Here is a 16,783-nt window from a genome sequence, read left to right as displayed (position 1 = left end):
TTCGAACGTAGATTTCTTATTCATCAATTCTACAATGACTGGGTTATCCCTAAGAATACCCATGTGGTATTCTTCTGGGAACTTCCCGATACATTGGTTATCCTGAAGATACTAAGGATAGTATTTTTTCAGGAACTTGCCGTTTATCGGCATCATAAGCCGGTCACCGTCCTTGGTGACAAGGCGATATGCGCCACTCGAGTAGACTGTCTCCACTACGAATGGTCCCTCCCATTTGGGTTCAAATTTACCCTTCTTCTTGGAGTTAAGGATCATAGGCCGCCTTTCAGCTAGAACCAAATCCCCTTCTTTGAAACTCCTTTGTCGAACCTTTTTGTCGAAGGCTCGAGAAATTCTAGCTTGGTAAAACTCAATATGCTGTTGAGCTACCAGGCGCTCTTCATCGAGCTTCTCGAGTTCTTCGAGGCGTTTCTGATGTTGTTCTTCGGTCGTCATCTGGGTTGAAAGAGCGATCCGAAGAGACGGGATTTGAATCTCCAATGGAAGAACAGCTTCACATCCGTATACCAGTGAATACGGGGTTGCTCCCGTCGGTGTGCGCACCGTGGTCCGATAGGCCCATAGAGCCGCGCCAAGCTTGTCATCCCAGTCTCGTTTATTAGTTTTCACGATTTTTGACAAGAGTTTGATGATAGTCTTGTTGAAGGCTTCAGCTAATCCATTTGCTGTGGGATTATAAGCCGTTGACGAGATATCCTGAATTTTAAACTTTTCGCAGAACCTTATGAAGGCGTTGCTGACAAACTGAGGACCGTTGTCATGTATGATTCGTCTTGGAACACCATACCTATAGATGATATGGTGCTTGATGAATGCAATGACATTACTCGTTTTAACTTCTCTGAGTGGAACTGCTTCAGCCCATTTGGAGAAGTAATCGGTAATTGCCAGGATGAACCGGTCGCCTTTGACTGATGGGGGATTTATCGGGCCAACAATGTCCATTCCCCAAGTCTCGAACGGCCATGACGTAACCGAAGGATGCAGATGCTCCGGAGGTTGGTGCATATAATTCCCGTGTATTTGACATGCATTACACTTTCGGGCATACGTGATTGCATCACTCATCATGGAAGGCCAAAAATACCCCATTCTTCTGATGCGATCGTAAAGCTTGGGACCAGGTTGGTGTGCGCCACACTCTCCTTCGTGCGCTTCCCTAAGGACCTCTTCAGCTTCTTTGGTTGATAAGCAACGTGCTAGCAACCCATCGTACCCCCTGCGGTATAGCGTTCGATTCTCCGTATTATAGTAGAATCTTGGTGCTCTTCGTCTGATTGACTCTCTTTCCTTCACATCTTCTGGCAAGATTCCATGCAAGACGTAGTCGATGATGGGGAAACGCCAATCTCGTGGTTCGAACTCGATTCGAGTAGCGTGCGCCTCTTGAACCTCTTCTTCCTTGGCATCTTCATTGTAAAGCGGTATTAGGAGTTGGTGAGTTCTTACCGTAACAAACTGCTCTGCTTCGGGAGGTTGTGCCAGAGATACGGCCAATGCTGCTAACGCATCTGCATAGGTATTCTGTAGTCGTGGAATATGTTCGATAAAGAATCCTTCGAATGATTCCGCCATCTCCACTGCCATCTTATGGTATGGTATCAAATCTTGACTTCGGACTTCATATTCTCCTTGAACTTGCTTGAGTATTAGCTGAGAATCGCCGAAAGCTTCAAGATACTCCACCCCCAGTTCTTTAGCAAAACTGAGTCCTATGAGTAATGCATTATATTCGGCTACGTTATTTGAACACGGTTCGGTCAACGAGTAAGCTCGAGGCATCACATGTTTTCCTGGGGAAACTAAAACTACTCCAACTCCGGAGGAGATTTTAGAACTTCCAGGAGCACTTGCAACATTAGTCGAAGCGCCATCGAAGTACAAACGCCATGCTTGTTGGTGCGAAGTTGCGTTGACTTCGTGGGCTTCGTCGGGTAGATCGTCATATATCTCGGCGGTGTCCGTAGTTGGATTAGCTGCCAGGAGATCACAGATGGCCTGCCCTTTTACTGACTTCTGTTGTTTAAAATGTAAGTCGTATTGGGACAAGAGTAAGGCCCATTTTGCTAATCGCCAGCTCATGGAAGCTGGTTGAGTCATGAATACTCGAACCAGATTAACTTTAGAGATGACATAAATGGTCTGCCCGACCAGATAATGCCGCATCTTCTGAATAGCGAACACCAAGGCGAGGCATTCTCTCTCAATCATAGGATATCGAGATTCGGCGCCTACCATGGTTCGGCTCAAATAATACACTGCCTGCTCGTGACCGTTATCGTCATCTTGTGCAAGTAATGCACTTAATGAGTGGCTCGTCGCCTTGACATAAATCAAGAACGGTTTGCCCGATTTCGGTGCAACGAGTACAGGAGGTTTCGAGAGATATTCTTTAATACTCTCGAATACCTTTTGACAAGCGTCATCCCATACAAAAGACACGCCCTTCTTTGTGAGCTTGGAGAATGGTTGGCATTTTCCTGAGAGGTTCGAGATGAACCGACGAATATAAGCTAATCGCTCTTGCAATCCTCTGAGCTCCTTGAGGTTTCTCGGAGGCTGCAATTCATTAATCGCCTTTACCTTATCAGGATCGATGTGAATACCTTTGGTGGTGACGACGAATCCCAGGAATTTACCACTAGACATTCCGAGGAAAGACTTGGTAGGATTCATCTTCAATTGATGGGCTCGCATCAAGTCGAACATGGTCTTCAAGTCCTTAATGTGATCTTTTTTATCACGACTTTTCACGACCAAATCATCTACGTAGCATTCGACAGTCTTTCGGAGATGCTCATAAAAGATCTTTGACATGGCTCGCTGATATGTAGCACCTGCATTCTTTAAGCCAAAGGGCATAACTGTGTAGCAGAAGACGCCAAGAGGCGTTCTAAATGCGGTATGCTTTTCATCGTCTGGATGCATCTTTATTTGGTTATAACCAGAGAAACCATCCATGAAAGACATCCTCTCGAACCCGTACATATTGTCAATGATAACATCCGTGATGGGAAGGGGAAAATCATCTTTTGGGCAAGCAGCGTTGAGGTCTCTAAAGTCAATACAAATCCTGATCTTCCCGTTCTTCTTAAGGACTGGGACAATATTGGCGAGCCACTCCGGATGCTGCTCTTCCCGAACGAAGCCCGAGTCAATAAGCTTCTCAGCTTCGATCGCCTCCATCATTTGCGGACGAAACCGTCTTTGTTGTTATTTGACAGGTTTGACATCCGTCTTGATATTGAGACGATGCACTGCTACATTTGGATCGAGCCCTGGCATGTCTTCATAATTCCAGGCGAACACATCGATGTACTCCCTGATAAGAGAGATCAACTCTTCTTTCTCTTCGGGTAGGAGACTGTCGCTAATGAATATCGGCTTCGGATTTTCCTCACTTCCCATATTCACTTGGACTACTTGATCTTCGGTAGGAGGTTCTCTTTGTTCGAACCTATCACCATACTGCATGTTTAGGTGATGAACCCAAGGATCTTCCCATGTCGGCATCTGGTCGTCTTCCTCTATTGTGGTAGGATCGACCGTGACCATGTTCGACATTAACTTTTTGAACATCTCACCGATACTAGTGTCGGAATCCCAAGCTGAGGAATCAGATGAGCATCCGTTTCTATCTTTGTTAGCAATTTGATCGATGACTTGCCAGCAACATTCATCGTCAGATGAGGAGACATAACCAAGACCTGGTGGTCCGTTTGTTAAATCGGCATCGAGCTGTGCTAAGGGACCTATAGGCAATTTTATACGCCTACAATATGCAGGGGGAGCGTGGCTTCTATTTTATTGTTTTCCCTTTTTGATGTTGTCAAAGGGGGAGAAAATCTTATGTGGTTTATTGGTTTATTCATATATGTTTATGTGGCTATGATTATGTGTTTAATGTTGATGAAAGATATGTTTTTCTCAGTTCATTATGTATGTGGTCATATGTGGTTTGTTCACATGTAACTACTTAATCTATTTCCATCTTTCATCATTCATATTAAAGTTCATATCAATAAATAAATTGTTTGCCATCATCAAAAAGAGGGAGATTGTTGGCCCTTTGGTTTTGATGATGATTTGTCAAACAATTTATATATAATCTATTTTCTAGTCTTTGTGTTTATCTTTACAGGTAGTTCAACACACGTCAATCAAGTGTTAAAGATTCAAGTTCATATGCGTGGAGTTACCTAGGTATTAGTTTAGTTTACTTACATATATTGTATTATATATACATATTTACAAGCCTTATGTTAATTTTCATGTTTACGAAAAATAGGTTTTCTGAACACTTTTAAAAAACAGGGAGTTTTCACAAACAAAAATTAATTTTCCAAAAATTCCTTTTCAAATATGTTTATTTTATCATTTAGAAACTTTTCCCAAAGTTTCACTATTTTTGGATTTAATTTGATATTTTTAATGAATTTTCAAAACAGCCCTAAAACCTGTCAATATGCCATATATCAGATTTTGATCGACCGGTGCGATCGACCGCCAGTTGAATTTTTCTAAGCTCATTTGTTTTGTGCTCATGGTCGACCGCACCGGTCGACCGAGAAAACATCCAGAGACTTTTCTGGTCGACCGCCAGCTTTGATTTTTCATTCTCTGTGCTTTTGAGCTTCGCGGTCGACCGGACCGGTTGACCGCCGAACTGTTAGAACTTTTACAACGGCTAGTTTTTACAGTTGGTTTCAAATTGGGTTTTTGGTCTTTTACTTATGTTTTTGCTGTTGTATTGGGGTGCTATATATACCCCATTGCTGCTCTCCTTCTATACATCCAAGAAATCCAAGTTTTGTGTTTAACAAAACCCTAAGTGTGTTTAAGAGCTGTTTAAAGTTGATTTCATCAATCTGTTTTCAAGAGAAGTTTTTCTAAAACAAGAAGTAGCCTTCAAATCCTATTGGGATCATCATCTACTGTTCTTCTTGTTTGAGAAGTCTTCTAAACTCTTATATAGCTTGTTATTTCATTTTCATTTTATTTAGCTATATTTATTGAGTTTCATTCACTATTATCACACACACTTATTGAGCTTGATATTTTCATACCATATAGTGTGGGTTGTGGGGTGTGATTTAGTGAGTGTGAGGTTCATTGTGTTCTCACTTGTTATTTGAGAACAAATCATTGTATTTAACTTTTATTTGTGAGAATCACTTGTAATACACTTGTACACCGAGAGAAGTGTGAGGCGAGAGACGGGGTCGAATCCAATAGGAGTGGCGTCGATTGACGAACCTAGGGAGAGGTTGTAATCGAGTACTTGAGGAGGAGGACACGGGCTAGGTTCCTACACTTAGTGTGTAAAGTGTGATTACATAGTATTTTTGTGTAGTGTGAGAGTTTTCGGTGATCTTGTAAACCGAGTGTATAGAAGTTCCGGCTTCCAAACCGGATTGTGATAGTGGATATCTCCTCGAGGTGAGAAGAGGGGACGTAGGTCGTGGTGACCGAACCTCGTAAACATATCGTGTGTTTGTGTTTTGCTTAACGTATTTTTTATTCATCATTATTGTTCATATCCATATCATATTTCTTCTTGCAAGAACAAATTGATCAACATAATTTTAATTAGCTTTTAATTGGGATTAGATTAGCATAAGACCCTAATCACCCCCCCTCTAGGGTCTAACATCTTCACCAAGTACGGGGAATTAGGGCTTCCCCTTCATGAGATGATGAAGGTGTCAGGGCTACCGATAGGGAACATTCCGTATCAAGAATATTTTCCTTCCAACCGTCAACTTCAGCGGATGAAGAGAATGGGTCCCATGGTTCACGATATTCTTTGGGAATTGACTTGCCATTATCAAACAGCGATAGCAAGAATTAAAGTGAAGAGCAAGAAAGCTGCTCAAGTCAGTCTAAAGCAATTCGCTGATTACTTATTCCAGAACCTTGAGAGTTTGACTGGTGAAGCAGTTTGTGAATCGCCTACGCTAACTCATTCTGATGTTAACAAGCTGATCGTGAAGATCGATGCTCAATCTTACATAATTGGATTATCTGAAGGTGGTTTCCCAAGTGGTACGAAATTCAGAACTTTCTTATGGCAAGCCACGAAGAGGATGAAACCTGAGACTCTTCTCGCTGGCTATTTAGCCATATGGTTAAAGAAGTGTGTAGTACCACACCAGTCTTCGGATGCTCTCCCGCTTGAAGTTTTGTTTCCTGCCGTTCAATTGGCTGTCGGAGGTGAACTATCTTTGCTCTCATCCATGATTGCCGACATCCATAGCGGCCTGCGCAACTTAGCCAAAACCTTCACAAAAGTGGATGCCTAGCCTTCAAGTAAAATTCCTATGTCAAGTGTTGAACTACCCTACACCTATTTAATGGCGTGGTTGGTCCTCCACCGAACCGACATGATGTCAGCTCCTGACGTATCTGATCCAGAAATTCCTCTGCTGCAGCTTTTAGAGGGGTGTAAATGGTTGAGTCCTTCCCGACAATAGTCTGATATAGTGGGATAGTTCAAGAACACTAAATGTTGGGGGTTTTATAAATGTTTCCCTCGATTTTCTAGCGCCTATAACAACCTGCTCATTGATGAGGAAATGCCTGAGACTAGTAGGACTTCTCTCAACATGGGCGGCTTTCATTGGCTTATGAACATTCGATCAGGTTACAATATTTTCCGGTCAAGAAATATTTGTAGAATCGAACCCTACCTTCCTTGCCAATTTGCGGGACAGTTTGGCTATGATCAACTATACGTCGGGAACCCAAACTAATGGCTAACAACCTGCGGAGGTCTTATCGATGGAGTGCGAGCTTGGTTTTGGAATGTTATCGGCTGTACTGAAGCTCAATTTAGCTTACCCGTTGCTGAGCCCGAGCTTCATACAACTTTTCTTTATTGTCGATGGCTCGTAGCTGCTAATGTACCCCTAAAGAAGAGGAGTATTTCTGAATTAGAAGCCGAAGCTGCTTCTCGGCTTACTATCGGGGTGACCCGTAGGACTATGACTTCCATGGGTGGAAAAAGAGCTACTACATCCTCTCGCAAAGGAAAACAAGTGGCAGATTCCGATGAAAGTGATGAATTTGAGATGTCTAATGAGGAAGATGATACTGAAAATGAAGCTGAGGCTGACACCCCTCATTCTCCTGTAGCCCGCAGGACTCGTCGTGCTTCTTCACCTAAATCACCAAGTGCCCCCTCAAAGCCAGTACAAATGATGGAGAAAACCATTCCTTTGTCATCTTCCAATAAGATGACTGTCAAATGGCCTATTCGGGAAGAAAGCGAAGAAGAGGAGGAAGATGTCACACCGCTCATTAGCAGAAAGAGATCCCGATCTCCTACTTCTTCCGAGGCTCAACCCTACCCTTCTCAAGGAATTGAACTACGCACGAAATTTCATCATGAGAGTTCTGAGGTTCCAAGAGATACTCGTCTATTGAAGAGGATTAAGAAGACTGCCCATCGATAACGTAAACTCCCCCCTTTATCTAAAGAGGAGTTTACCCAGGACCTTCCGGTTGACGAAGGAGGTAAAATTTCATTCTCATCAATCTTTCATTATTTTATTTTTGAATATAAAATCTTATTTATTCTTTTTCTGTCGTAGGTGGGCAAGAAGAAGTAGGAGAAATTATGCCCGAACCCTCCTCCCTTAGTTTAATGGACGTTGATGAATCAAGTTTCACTCAACAGGTGCATAGAGCGATGAGTGAAGAACCCGTCGGTATAGACACCGTTATTCCTCTTGTCACTACATCGACCCTGTAGACCACCGACACAGGTACAAATATTTTCTCATTTGGAGGGCAATTCCGAGAAATAAGTGAATCGAAACATGTTCCTCTTCTACTAACATGTGCGCTTTATCTTCTTTTAGTTAAACTAAAGGAGGTAGGTGCGAGTAGTAGCGCTGCTGATCCCGCAACTGTCGTTGAAGGTAACTTTAGTTTTATTCGCTTTGGTTCCTTTATACTTCTACGTATGTAATGATGAGTCTTTCTGTCTTGTAGATATTCCTATAGATGAGCCAGGAGAACAGGAAATTAGTCACGACGTGGAGATCGACGACTTTAATGAACATAGTTTCAATCTCAATTTCTCTGAAGATGACCATCAACGTATTTCCGATCTGCTGTCAGACCAAGCTCCGACTGTTACTGCAGGACCAACTACTAGAGTTGGTTCCACTGAAGTAGATACATCAGAAGGTATGTGTAGGCGTTAAAAATTGCCCATAGGTCCTCAAACACAGTGCAAGACAAGGAAAAGACGATAAACGTTATTATCCAAGTCAAAGGAATTCATCCAAAATCAGCAAGGCGACGAAGCGTACGCAAAACAAAGAAGCTGGAAGAATCACGAAACATTGCTTAGAAGCTTGAACAGTGCCGAGTCACCAAATGCTGACTCGCACAGTTCCGAGTCACCAGAAGCTGACTCGCACATTTCCGAGTCACCAGAAGCTGACTCACATAGTTCCGAGTCACCAGAAGCTGACTTGCATAGTCCCGAGTCACCAGGACTCTTGTTGGATACAAAACCTCCCCAAACATGGATTTCGATGATTTTTAAGGATTCTTTCGTCCCAAAACCTCTCCAACTGCTCTGAGGTTATCCATAAACACGTTTAGACAGTTATAAACCGCAGATAATGTTTAAACATCAATTCCTACTAGGAGACACATCTCAAAAAGCCTATAAATAGAAGCCTAAGGTCTTCTTTCAAGGGGATCGGAGATCTGAGATTAAGAAGGCGAGGTGCTGTCAAATTGACCAGTCAACCACGAATTTCAGAGGAGAATCATCAGAGCTTGGCGAACACTTTCATAAAGAAAGCCCCTTCGAAAGGTTTGTGATTCTCTTCCCTTATTTCCTCCGGATTAAACTTGGTTTTAATCTCGAGAAGAGCCACAATCTCGCTTGGTCGTGATTGTCGCTTCCGCAATTGTTTCCCTCGTGAAACAAGAGCGTAATTATATTGTCGATCGGCTTTGGTCTGCGGTGGTCCACGGACTAACGCGTCCCCGGCACAGGCAAAGATCCCACGCAAAGCAGCGGGAGATAAACTACTGCTGCGTTTTGTTTGATAAAGTTGTAATCTTTATTTTTCGTTGTAAGAAGATCTTATAAAAAGATCAACTCTCTTTTCAGTTTGAACTTGTAATCGATAAACGGTGTAACAGGTTTGAAAACAATGGAAAAGACAACTTTTGACACAAACAAACTGGCGACCACAGTGGGAGCCGACAGCTTTTCTGCAAAAGCTGTAGTGTCGCAACCAAAGATCGTCATACCGATCAACGAGGAGGTCGAGTACGAGTTCGACCAAGCAAAATATGAAGAGTACTTATCCTCCTCTTCCCGATCATCCTCCCCTCGTAGGAATAGGAGAAACTCCACAAGGAAAGGTCGAGGACATTTGGATTTGAAGGTTCAAAATCAAGAACCTCATCCCGCAGCGGTTCAAAAGACTCCTTGTGAAGCTGAAGCTACCAAGGCCGAACCAACTTTATCCAAGAGGGCGCGTCAAAGACGGCGTCAACGCCTAGCACGCCAATTGGCCAAGGCCTCAGAGCCGGTGGATGGAATCCGCTACGAAGCGGATCTGAAGTCTAGAGGACGCCAACAGGTTCATCTCTGTCTGCAGAAATTTCGCCTCCTGCGACCAGCTTTAAGTCTCCGACAGCTCCTGCTTTTGTTCCAATGACTTCCTCACCTCCTGTAAAACCCCACGGCGGCGTGGACTCATCCCGAGTTAAAATGAGCATTATGGATCGTCTCGGCCCTTTGCATAAAAATAAACCCCGCCTGATTTGTCAGAATGGGGGTCGGGAGAGAGTCTCCAGTAACTCAAAAATCCCTCATACAGAGAAAGTACCAGTAACCGCTCGCCTTGGGCTATGAGTAGAAGTTCGAGATTCTGTTGAACCCTCACGCGCGCGGAGGCGAGTTTTCAAGCGAGCAACTCTTGAAAATAATGACGGAGCGATATATCCTCAAAGAGAGTTTTATTCGTCAGAAGAAGACGTAACCGCTCGCCTTGGGCTATGAGTAGAAGTTCGAGATTCTGTTGAACCCTCACGCGCGCGGAGGCGAGTTTTCAAGCGAGCGACTCTTGAAAATAATGACGGAGCGATATATCCTCAAAGAGAGTTTTATTCGTCAGAAGAAGACGATGTTAGAATAAGAGGGTTATGCCAACACAAGATAGGTGGCTCCGATAATAATATCGATGAGCTGTACTATCAGACTGAGATAGGTGGCTCCGATAATAATATCGATGAGCTGTACTATCAGACTGGGGGTATGAGTAAATCTCGGAAGAGAAACTCCCGAGAAAGGGATTCTCGTTGTCCTTGTACTAAACTCATCAAGGCAGTATTAGCAGAGTGTAACTGTTCCAAGACTGCCTCGCAAAGGATTTCAGTGTTTGAAAGACTTTCTACAGAAACGGAGAGAAACAAATCAAGACATTTCCGTAAAAGAAAGCCACCCGTTCGGGAACGTGAACTCTCGGAATTCACAATTAATATGGCAGAAAAAGGAAAGTCCACGCGGCGCTACAACCCTGAGCCCTTTTCACAAATGTCCAAACGGTTAACTCGGCTGCAAACCGGGGCTATAAGGCCTAGGGATTACAATTACAACAGGATCCAGAGAAGACAATCCTCAGACGAAGAAGCGTCGGATGCTAACTCAGCGATTGCTTCAGATGCTACTGTATCCAGTACAGGACAGTCTCGAGAGTCGTTCATGATCACCACAGAACAGATGGCTCAACTTCTTCAAGAAGCTTTGGCCAAGCAAAAAGAGGATTTCAAAATTGAAATGGAGATGGCTGTACAACGTGTTAAAGATTTACACGCACAACAACTCCAACAGCTGACAAACCAGCGCGGTGAATCTAGTCGTCGTCCGACCGCTAATCAGATAGATAGCGACTCAGAGGTAGAAGAAAATCTTAACATCGAGACTCCCCGCGAGAACAGGAATACGGAAGGCGTTCTTAACGCTGGGGGTGGTATCAATATCCATCCCCAAAATCGCCAGAAGAGTGAGGTAGGCGAAGATCTTAAGATGAAAGACTTGGAAAGCAAAATCAATGCTTTGATGTCTGCCCAAGAAGTAAAAAAGACTGGCATTCCGTGTCCCTACCCGAGGGAGTGGGACTCCATTCCATACCCACCGAAGTTCAATTTGATCAACTTCACACCATTCGATGGAAGGGGCTCCCCTACCCAACACTTGATTTATTTCAAGTCTCACCTGGGGATCATTTCAGGTAACGAACCTCTAATGGTACGATCGGGGGATCATTTCAGGTAACGAACCTCTGATGATACGATCATTCGTAGGAACCCTTCGCGCTGCTGCGTTTGATTGGTACCGCCGGCTTAAACCGGGAAGTATCACTACATGGGACGATATGGAAAGCATGTTTCTCGCTAATTTCTTTGACGATGACACGGAGGTGTCAATCGGGACGCTCTTTGAAGAAAAGCAGAAGGATGGAGAACTCGTGGAAAACTTTGTTAAACGCTTCCGGAACAAGGCAATGAACTGCCGAGATCCGGTCACGGAGGAGTTCATACTCCAGACGTGCCATAATAATCTTTCCATAGATGTATTAGAAGCTATGGGTACCGCACCATCCAAGACATGGAAGGAATTAAAGGTACGCGGTGAACAAGCCGAACGCTTCCTCCGAAGGAAGAAGGCCGAGAGGAACCTACCAACGGCTAATCCTCTGAACTCAAACTTTGCTTCTCGTGGTAAGGGCAAGGCACCTGCAGCTGCTGATGGTGCTAACCAGACGTCGCAAAAGCAACTCCGAAAACAGCAAAAGACTTCGGGTCCGAGACTCCAAAAAGAGTACTCTTTCAAGGACGAAGACGTTCCAGCCATCTTCAAATCTCTCCTTGAAAGTAACAAGATCAAGCTACCACCTATCACAAATCAGGAGGAAGCTGACAACACGACGGATCCAAAGTACTGTGCATACCACAGGAGGGTCCTTCATCCCACCAAAGATTGCTTTACTCTCAAAAATAGCATTCAGACCTTGGTCGAAGCCGGCGTCATAACACTAAAATAAGCCAAATAAGAATCTTAAGACTCCAAAGAGTATACGAGTATAAACTGTTTCTCAATCCTCCAATAGGTGCAAGAGGTTAAACTGCTCCCTGCATACTCCAACAGGTATATGAGTCTAAACTGTTTCCTTTCTTTCACGGGAAGTTCCTGGAGAATACCATGCTTGATATTCTTAAGGATAACCCGGACACCCAACTGAGTATAATACCATACCCAGTTTTGCAAAGGAAGCTGGGGGTGGATGATTCATGTAACGGGAAGTTCCCAAAAGAAATCCATATAGTGTATTCTTAGGGATAATCCGGTCACCACAGCAAGATGATGAATAAGAAACTCCCTTTCAAATTCTCACCGCGTCTGTGCACTCAACACTCTCATTGTTAGAGTCTGGACATAATATTCGGAATTGGTCAAACCTTTCTACAGTTAGGACCAAAACCAAAACCCCTCTCGATTCCCCCAATGAACGAGAGGTCCACAAATCGAGCGATCAAACCTTCCTACAGTTAGGATCGTCTCAAACCTCCCAATTGGTCAAACCTTCTTACAGTTAGGACCACAGTCAAAATCCCCTCTCGATTCCTCCAATGAACGAGAGGTCCACTTTCAAATCGAGTGATCAAACCTTCCTACAGTTAGGGTCATCTCAAACTCCTGCTTGGTCAAACCTTCCTACAGTTAGGACCAAAACCACAATACAAAAAGACACCAGAGTTTGATTCTGGGGTATTCTATCCTGAAACCTAAGCAAGGATAAGTCTGCGCCTGACACGCGCTGCCGGTCAGTTCTTAACCGTTTAAAAAGAACACCCGTTCATATATTCAACATTGTGACAGGTTGTTATTAATAACACCAGAATCCATGCCTTACACGCATGGGGAATTTCATCCTGAATCCTAAGAAAGGATATGCCGACGCCTAACACGCGTCGCCGGTTTAGTCTTTCTCCGAAGAAAAAGACACCAGAGTTCGATTCTGGGGAATTTTATCCCGAAGCCTAAGTAGGGATAAGTCAGCGTCTAAAACACGTTGCTGGGTAGCCTATTCCCATAACAATGGCGAAGTCTACATATTCGAAGTTGTAGCATCAAGTCTAAGGGAGTTCATTCCTTTAGCACAACGTCACATGCGGAACGGATTTAGACAATCCGCATGCTAGCCCGACTCAAACGGTGGTCGGTAAAGGCTCATCAAACCCGTTGATGGCTGAGGGTTTGCCAAAAATCCTATAAATACGAGAGTTACTGACGCATCAGCTTCATTAGTTGGTCTCGTGACTTGAGCATCGAATGACATTCGAAACCCTAGGGTCAACGTCGGACAACGCGTAACCCTAGGTCAACGCCGATCAAATGCGTTGCAATCAATACTCCAAAGAGTATACGAGTATAAACTGCTTCTTAAAACTCCAATGGGTATATGAGTTTAAACTGTTTCCCACCCTCGACGGGAAGTTTCTGGAGAATATCGTATACAATATTCTTAAGGATAACCCGGCGACCTCCGATAAGTATATGAGGCTAAACTAACTTTCAGAACTCCCAAGAGTATACGAGTATAAACTGGTCCTCTCTGCTTCAAATGCATGACTTTTGGTCAACGTCTGTCAAGGCGTCACCAGATGGGAATTCCCCAACAACGAGGGTCAACTCAACGTTAAATCAGCGACGCCGTTTAGTTTCAAGATTTCAACAGCGGTCAGACGATAAACGCAGAACCGTAAAAACTTTCATCTATTCGACAGAACTCTGAATAGATTGAGGGCTGAAGGAGTCAAGAAATGAAACCCATGACAGGTCCTTCTGCAAATATAGCCTATCATATCCAAAGTATTTCAGGCTCTTCTATAAAAGAAACGAGACTGAAACACTTTGGAGGGGGTATCTGTAGGCGTTAAAAATTGCCCATAGGTCCTCAAACACAGTGCAAGACAAGGAAAAGACGATAAACGTTATTATCCAAGTCAAAGGAATTCATCCAAAATCAGCAAGGCGACGAAGCGTACGCAAAACAAAGAAGCTGGAAGAATCACGAAACATTGCTTAGAAGCTTGCACAGTTCCGAGTCACCAGAAGCTGACTCGCACAGTTCCGAGTCACCAAAAGCTGACTCGCACAGTTCCAAGTCACTAGAAGCTGACTCGCACAGTTCCGAGTCACCAGAAGCTGACTCGCACAGTTCCGAGTCACCAAAAGCTGACTCGCACAGTTCCGAGTCACCAAAAGCTGACTCGCACATTTCCGAGTCACCAGAAGCTGACTCACATAGTTCCGAGTCACCAGAAGCTGACTCGCACAGTCCCGAGTCACCAGGACTCTTGTTGGATACAAAACCTCCCCAAACACGGATTTCGATGATTTTTAAGGATTCTTTCGTCCCAAAACCTCTCCAACTGCTCTGAGGTTATCCATAAATACGTTTAGACAGTTATAAACCGCAGATAACGTTTAAACATCAATTCCTACTAGGAGACACATCTCAAAAAGCCTATAAATAGAAGCCTAAGGTCTTCTTTCAAATTGAGAAGGCGAGCTGCTGTCAAATTGACCAGTCAACCACGAATTTCAGAGGAGAATCATCAGAGCTTGGCGAACACTTTCATAAAGAAAGCCCCCTTCGAAAGGTTTGTGATTCTCTTCCCTTCTTTCCTCCGGATTAAACTTGGTTTTAATCTCGAGAAGAGCCACAATCTCGCTTGGTCGTGATTGTCGCTTCCGCAATTGTTTCCTTCGTGAAACAAGAGCGTAATTATATTGTCGATCGGCTTTGGTCTGCGGTGGTCCACGGACTAACGCGTTCCCGGCACAGGCAAAGATCCCACGCAAAGCAGCGGGAGATAAACTACTGCTGCGTTTTGTTTGATAAAGTTGTAATCTTTATTTTTTCGTTGTGAGAAGATCTTATAAAAAGATCAACTCTCTTTTCAGTTTGAACTTGTAATCGATAAACGGTGTAACAGGTTTGAAAACAATGGAAAAGGCAACTTTTGACACAAACAGTATGTACTTTCGAACTTAGGTCTTCAATTAACCTCTTGTTTCTCATTTTAATAATTAAATAAGAACTTTAGTCGTAGGACCAACGATTGAGGTTGATGCGTCTACTATCATTGGTGCATCCGATTAACCTGAAGGCCTAGGTTTCCTGCTTTTGACAGGTCCCCCGGCTGAAATTGAACCGTCAGCTATTGTTCCTCCGATTTTTGATACTGTTGAGGCCGAGCCCGTTGCAATTTCTGATCCGTCCTCACTTGTTCACGAAGTCGGAGTGTCGAAGGCGACCGTGGAGGAGAAAATCACCACAACTACTACTCCACTTGGTACATCCTGTCTTCGATGTGTTTTATAGTTGGACTCACACCTTTAGAGTGTTTATTCATCTTTATCTTGTTTGCAGAATCATCTCCCAAGAGACTTGCTGACTTGAACCCAATGTCATCTAAGGTCTTAATTGAACAATCCTCTGATGTAGCAGGTCTGTTAACGAGTACCATTCTTGGACAAACTCCAGTGGTTATAGAACCCACCCCGGTATCAACAAGTCAGGGTAATCAAGTTGTTAAACTTGGGATACTCCCATTCATTGCTATGTATGCACATACGTATTTTGTATTGACTTTATCTGTTCTCATCGCAGCTCTTCCCTCATCATTGTCCGATCGTATCCAAGCTTTTATTGACTTTATCTGTTCTCATCGCAGCTCTTCCCTCATCATTGTCCGATCGTATCCAAGCTTTATTGGTAGATGAAGACCCGGGTTCTCATCGCAGCTCTTCCCTCATCATTGTCCGATCGTATCCAAGCTTTATTGGTAGATGAAGACCCGGACAAAGATGTCATTTACTCTTATCTTCAGGGTTTTATCTTCTTCTTGAATACTATTGTTGATCGAGTCATCCTCAAAGGATCTCCTTTTGAGAATTTTAAAAGATCTCTCGATCGTCATGTCTTGGGGATTAGAGAAGACAGATATGCTGAATTGGCCGATTTGATCGAAGCTTATTTAATTAACCTCGAACAAAATGTCGAATATTTGAGGGATCTTCGTACCAATGTCGTGTCTTCTTATATTGCTTCTCAGATGGATTTAAGACTACAGGCGTGGCGTGATTCTCAGAACTCAGCTGAATCTGAACTCCAAAAATTAAGGGCCTGTGTTAGTCAGATTAGGGTAAGTATCGCCAAGAAGGCACAAGCCAAGATTGACTTGCATCGGAATTTAGAATCGGGTCGAGCTGAGATAGCCTGCATGAAGGAGCAACTTATGAAGGCTGAAGATGCTCAAGAAGCCTGGAAGTCCGATTTGGAGGCATTAACCCGAGCCGAGTCGAACTTGTTTCAACAGCTGAATCTTCAAGACCAAATACTTGCTGAAAAGGAACAAGAGGTTATCAAACTTCAAAGTGTTGATGAAGGAAATTTTAAAGCTAGCTTGATAGCTGAGCTTGAACAGGCTTATACGATAGAGCTTTCAAAACTTGAAGATCAAATTCGTCATTATAAGCTGTTGTAATTTGAGAACATATATATATATATATATATATAATATATATATATATATTGTATTTTTATTTGAATGTTTTTGATGAATATAGTGAACTCTTTGCTCGTTGAAATTTTATTATGATTACTCATTCCTGTTTAGAATAAATAACCATAATATTTATAGGATTTTTGGCAAA

The 16,783-nt window shown here is 43.3% G+C and overlaps 1 protein-coding gene across 1 annotated transcript; it reads left to right on the top strand.

Annotated features, from left to right (window-relative positions):
• LOC109823379 (fibrous sheath CABYR-binding protein-like) lies at window positions 7,005–15,850 on the top strand. Its single transcript, XM_020389653.1, has 7 exons — window positions 7,005–7,437; window positions 7,614–7,730; window positions 7,884–7,943; window positions 8,017–8,214; window positions 15,259–15,420; window positions 15,498–15,647; window positions 15,738–15,850. The coding sequence occupies exons 1-7, from the start codon at window positions 7,005–7,007 to the stop codon at window positions 15,848–15,850; spliced, it is 1,233 nt and encodes a 410-aa protein (XP_020245242.1).

The sequence above is a fragment of the Asparagus officinalis genome, chromosome 9 (genome assembly GCF_001876935.1).
Source record: "Asparagus officinalis chromosome 9, Aspof.V1, whole genome shotgun sequence".
Classification (NCBI taxonomy): Eukaryota; Viridiplantae; Streptophyta; class Magnoliopsida; order Asparagales; family Asparagaceae; genus Asparagus; species Asparagus officinalis.
This window is presented reverse-complemented; position numbering and strand designations above follow the sequence as displayed.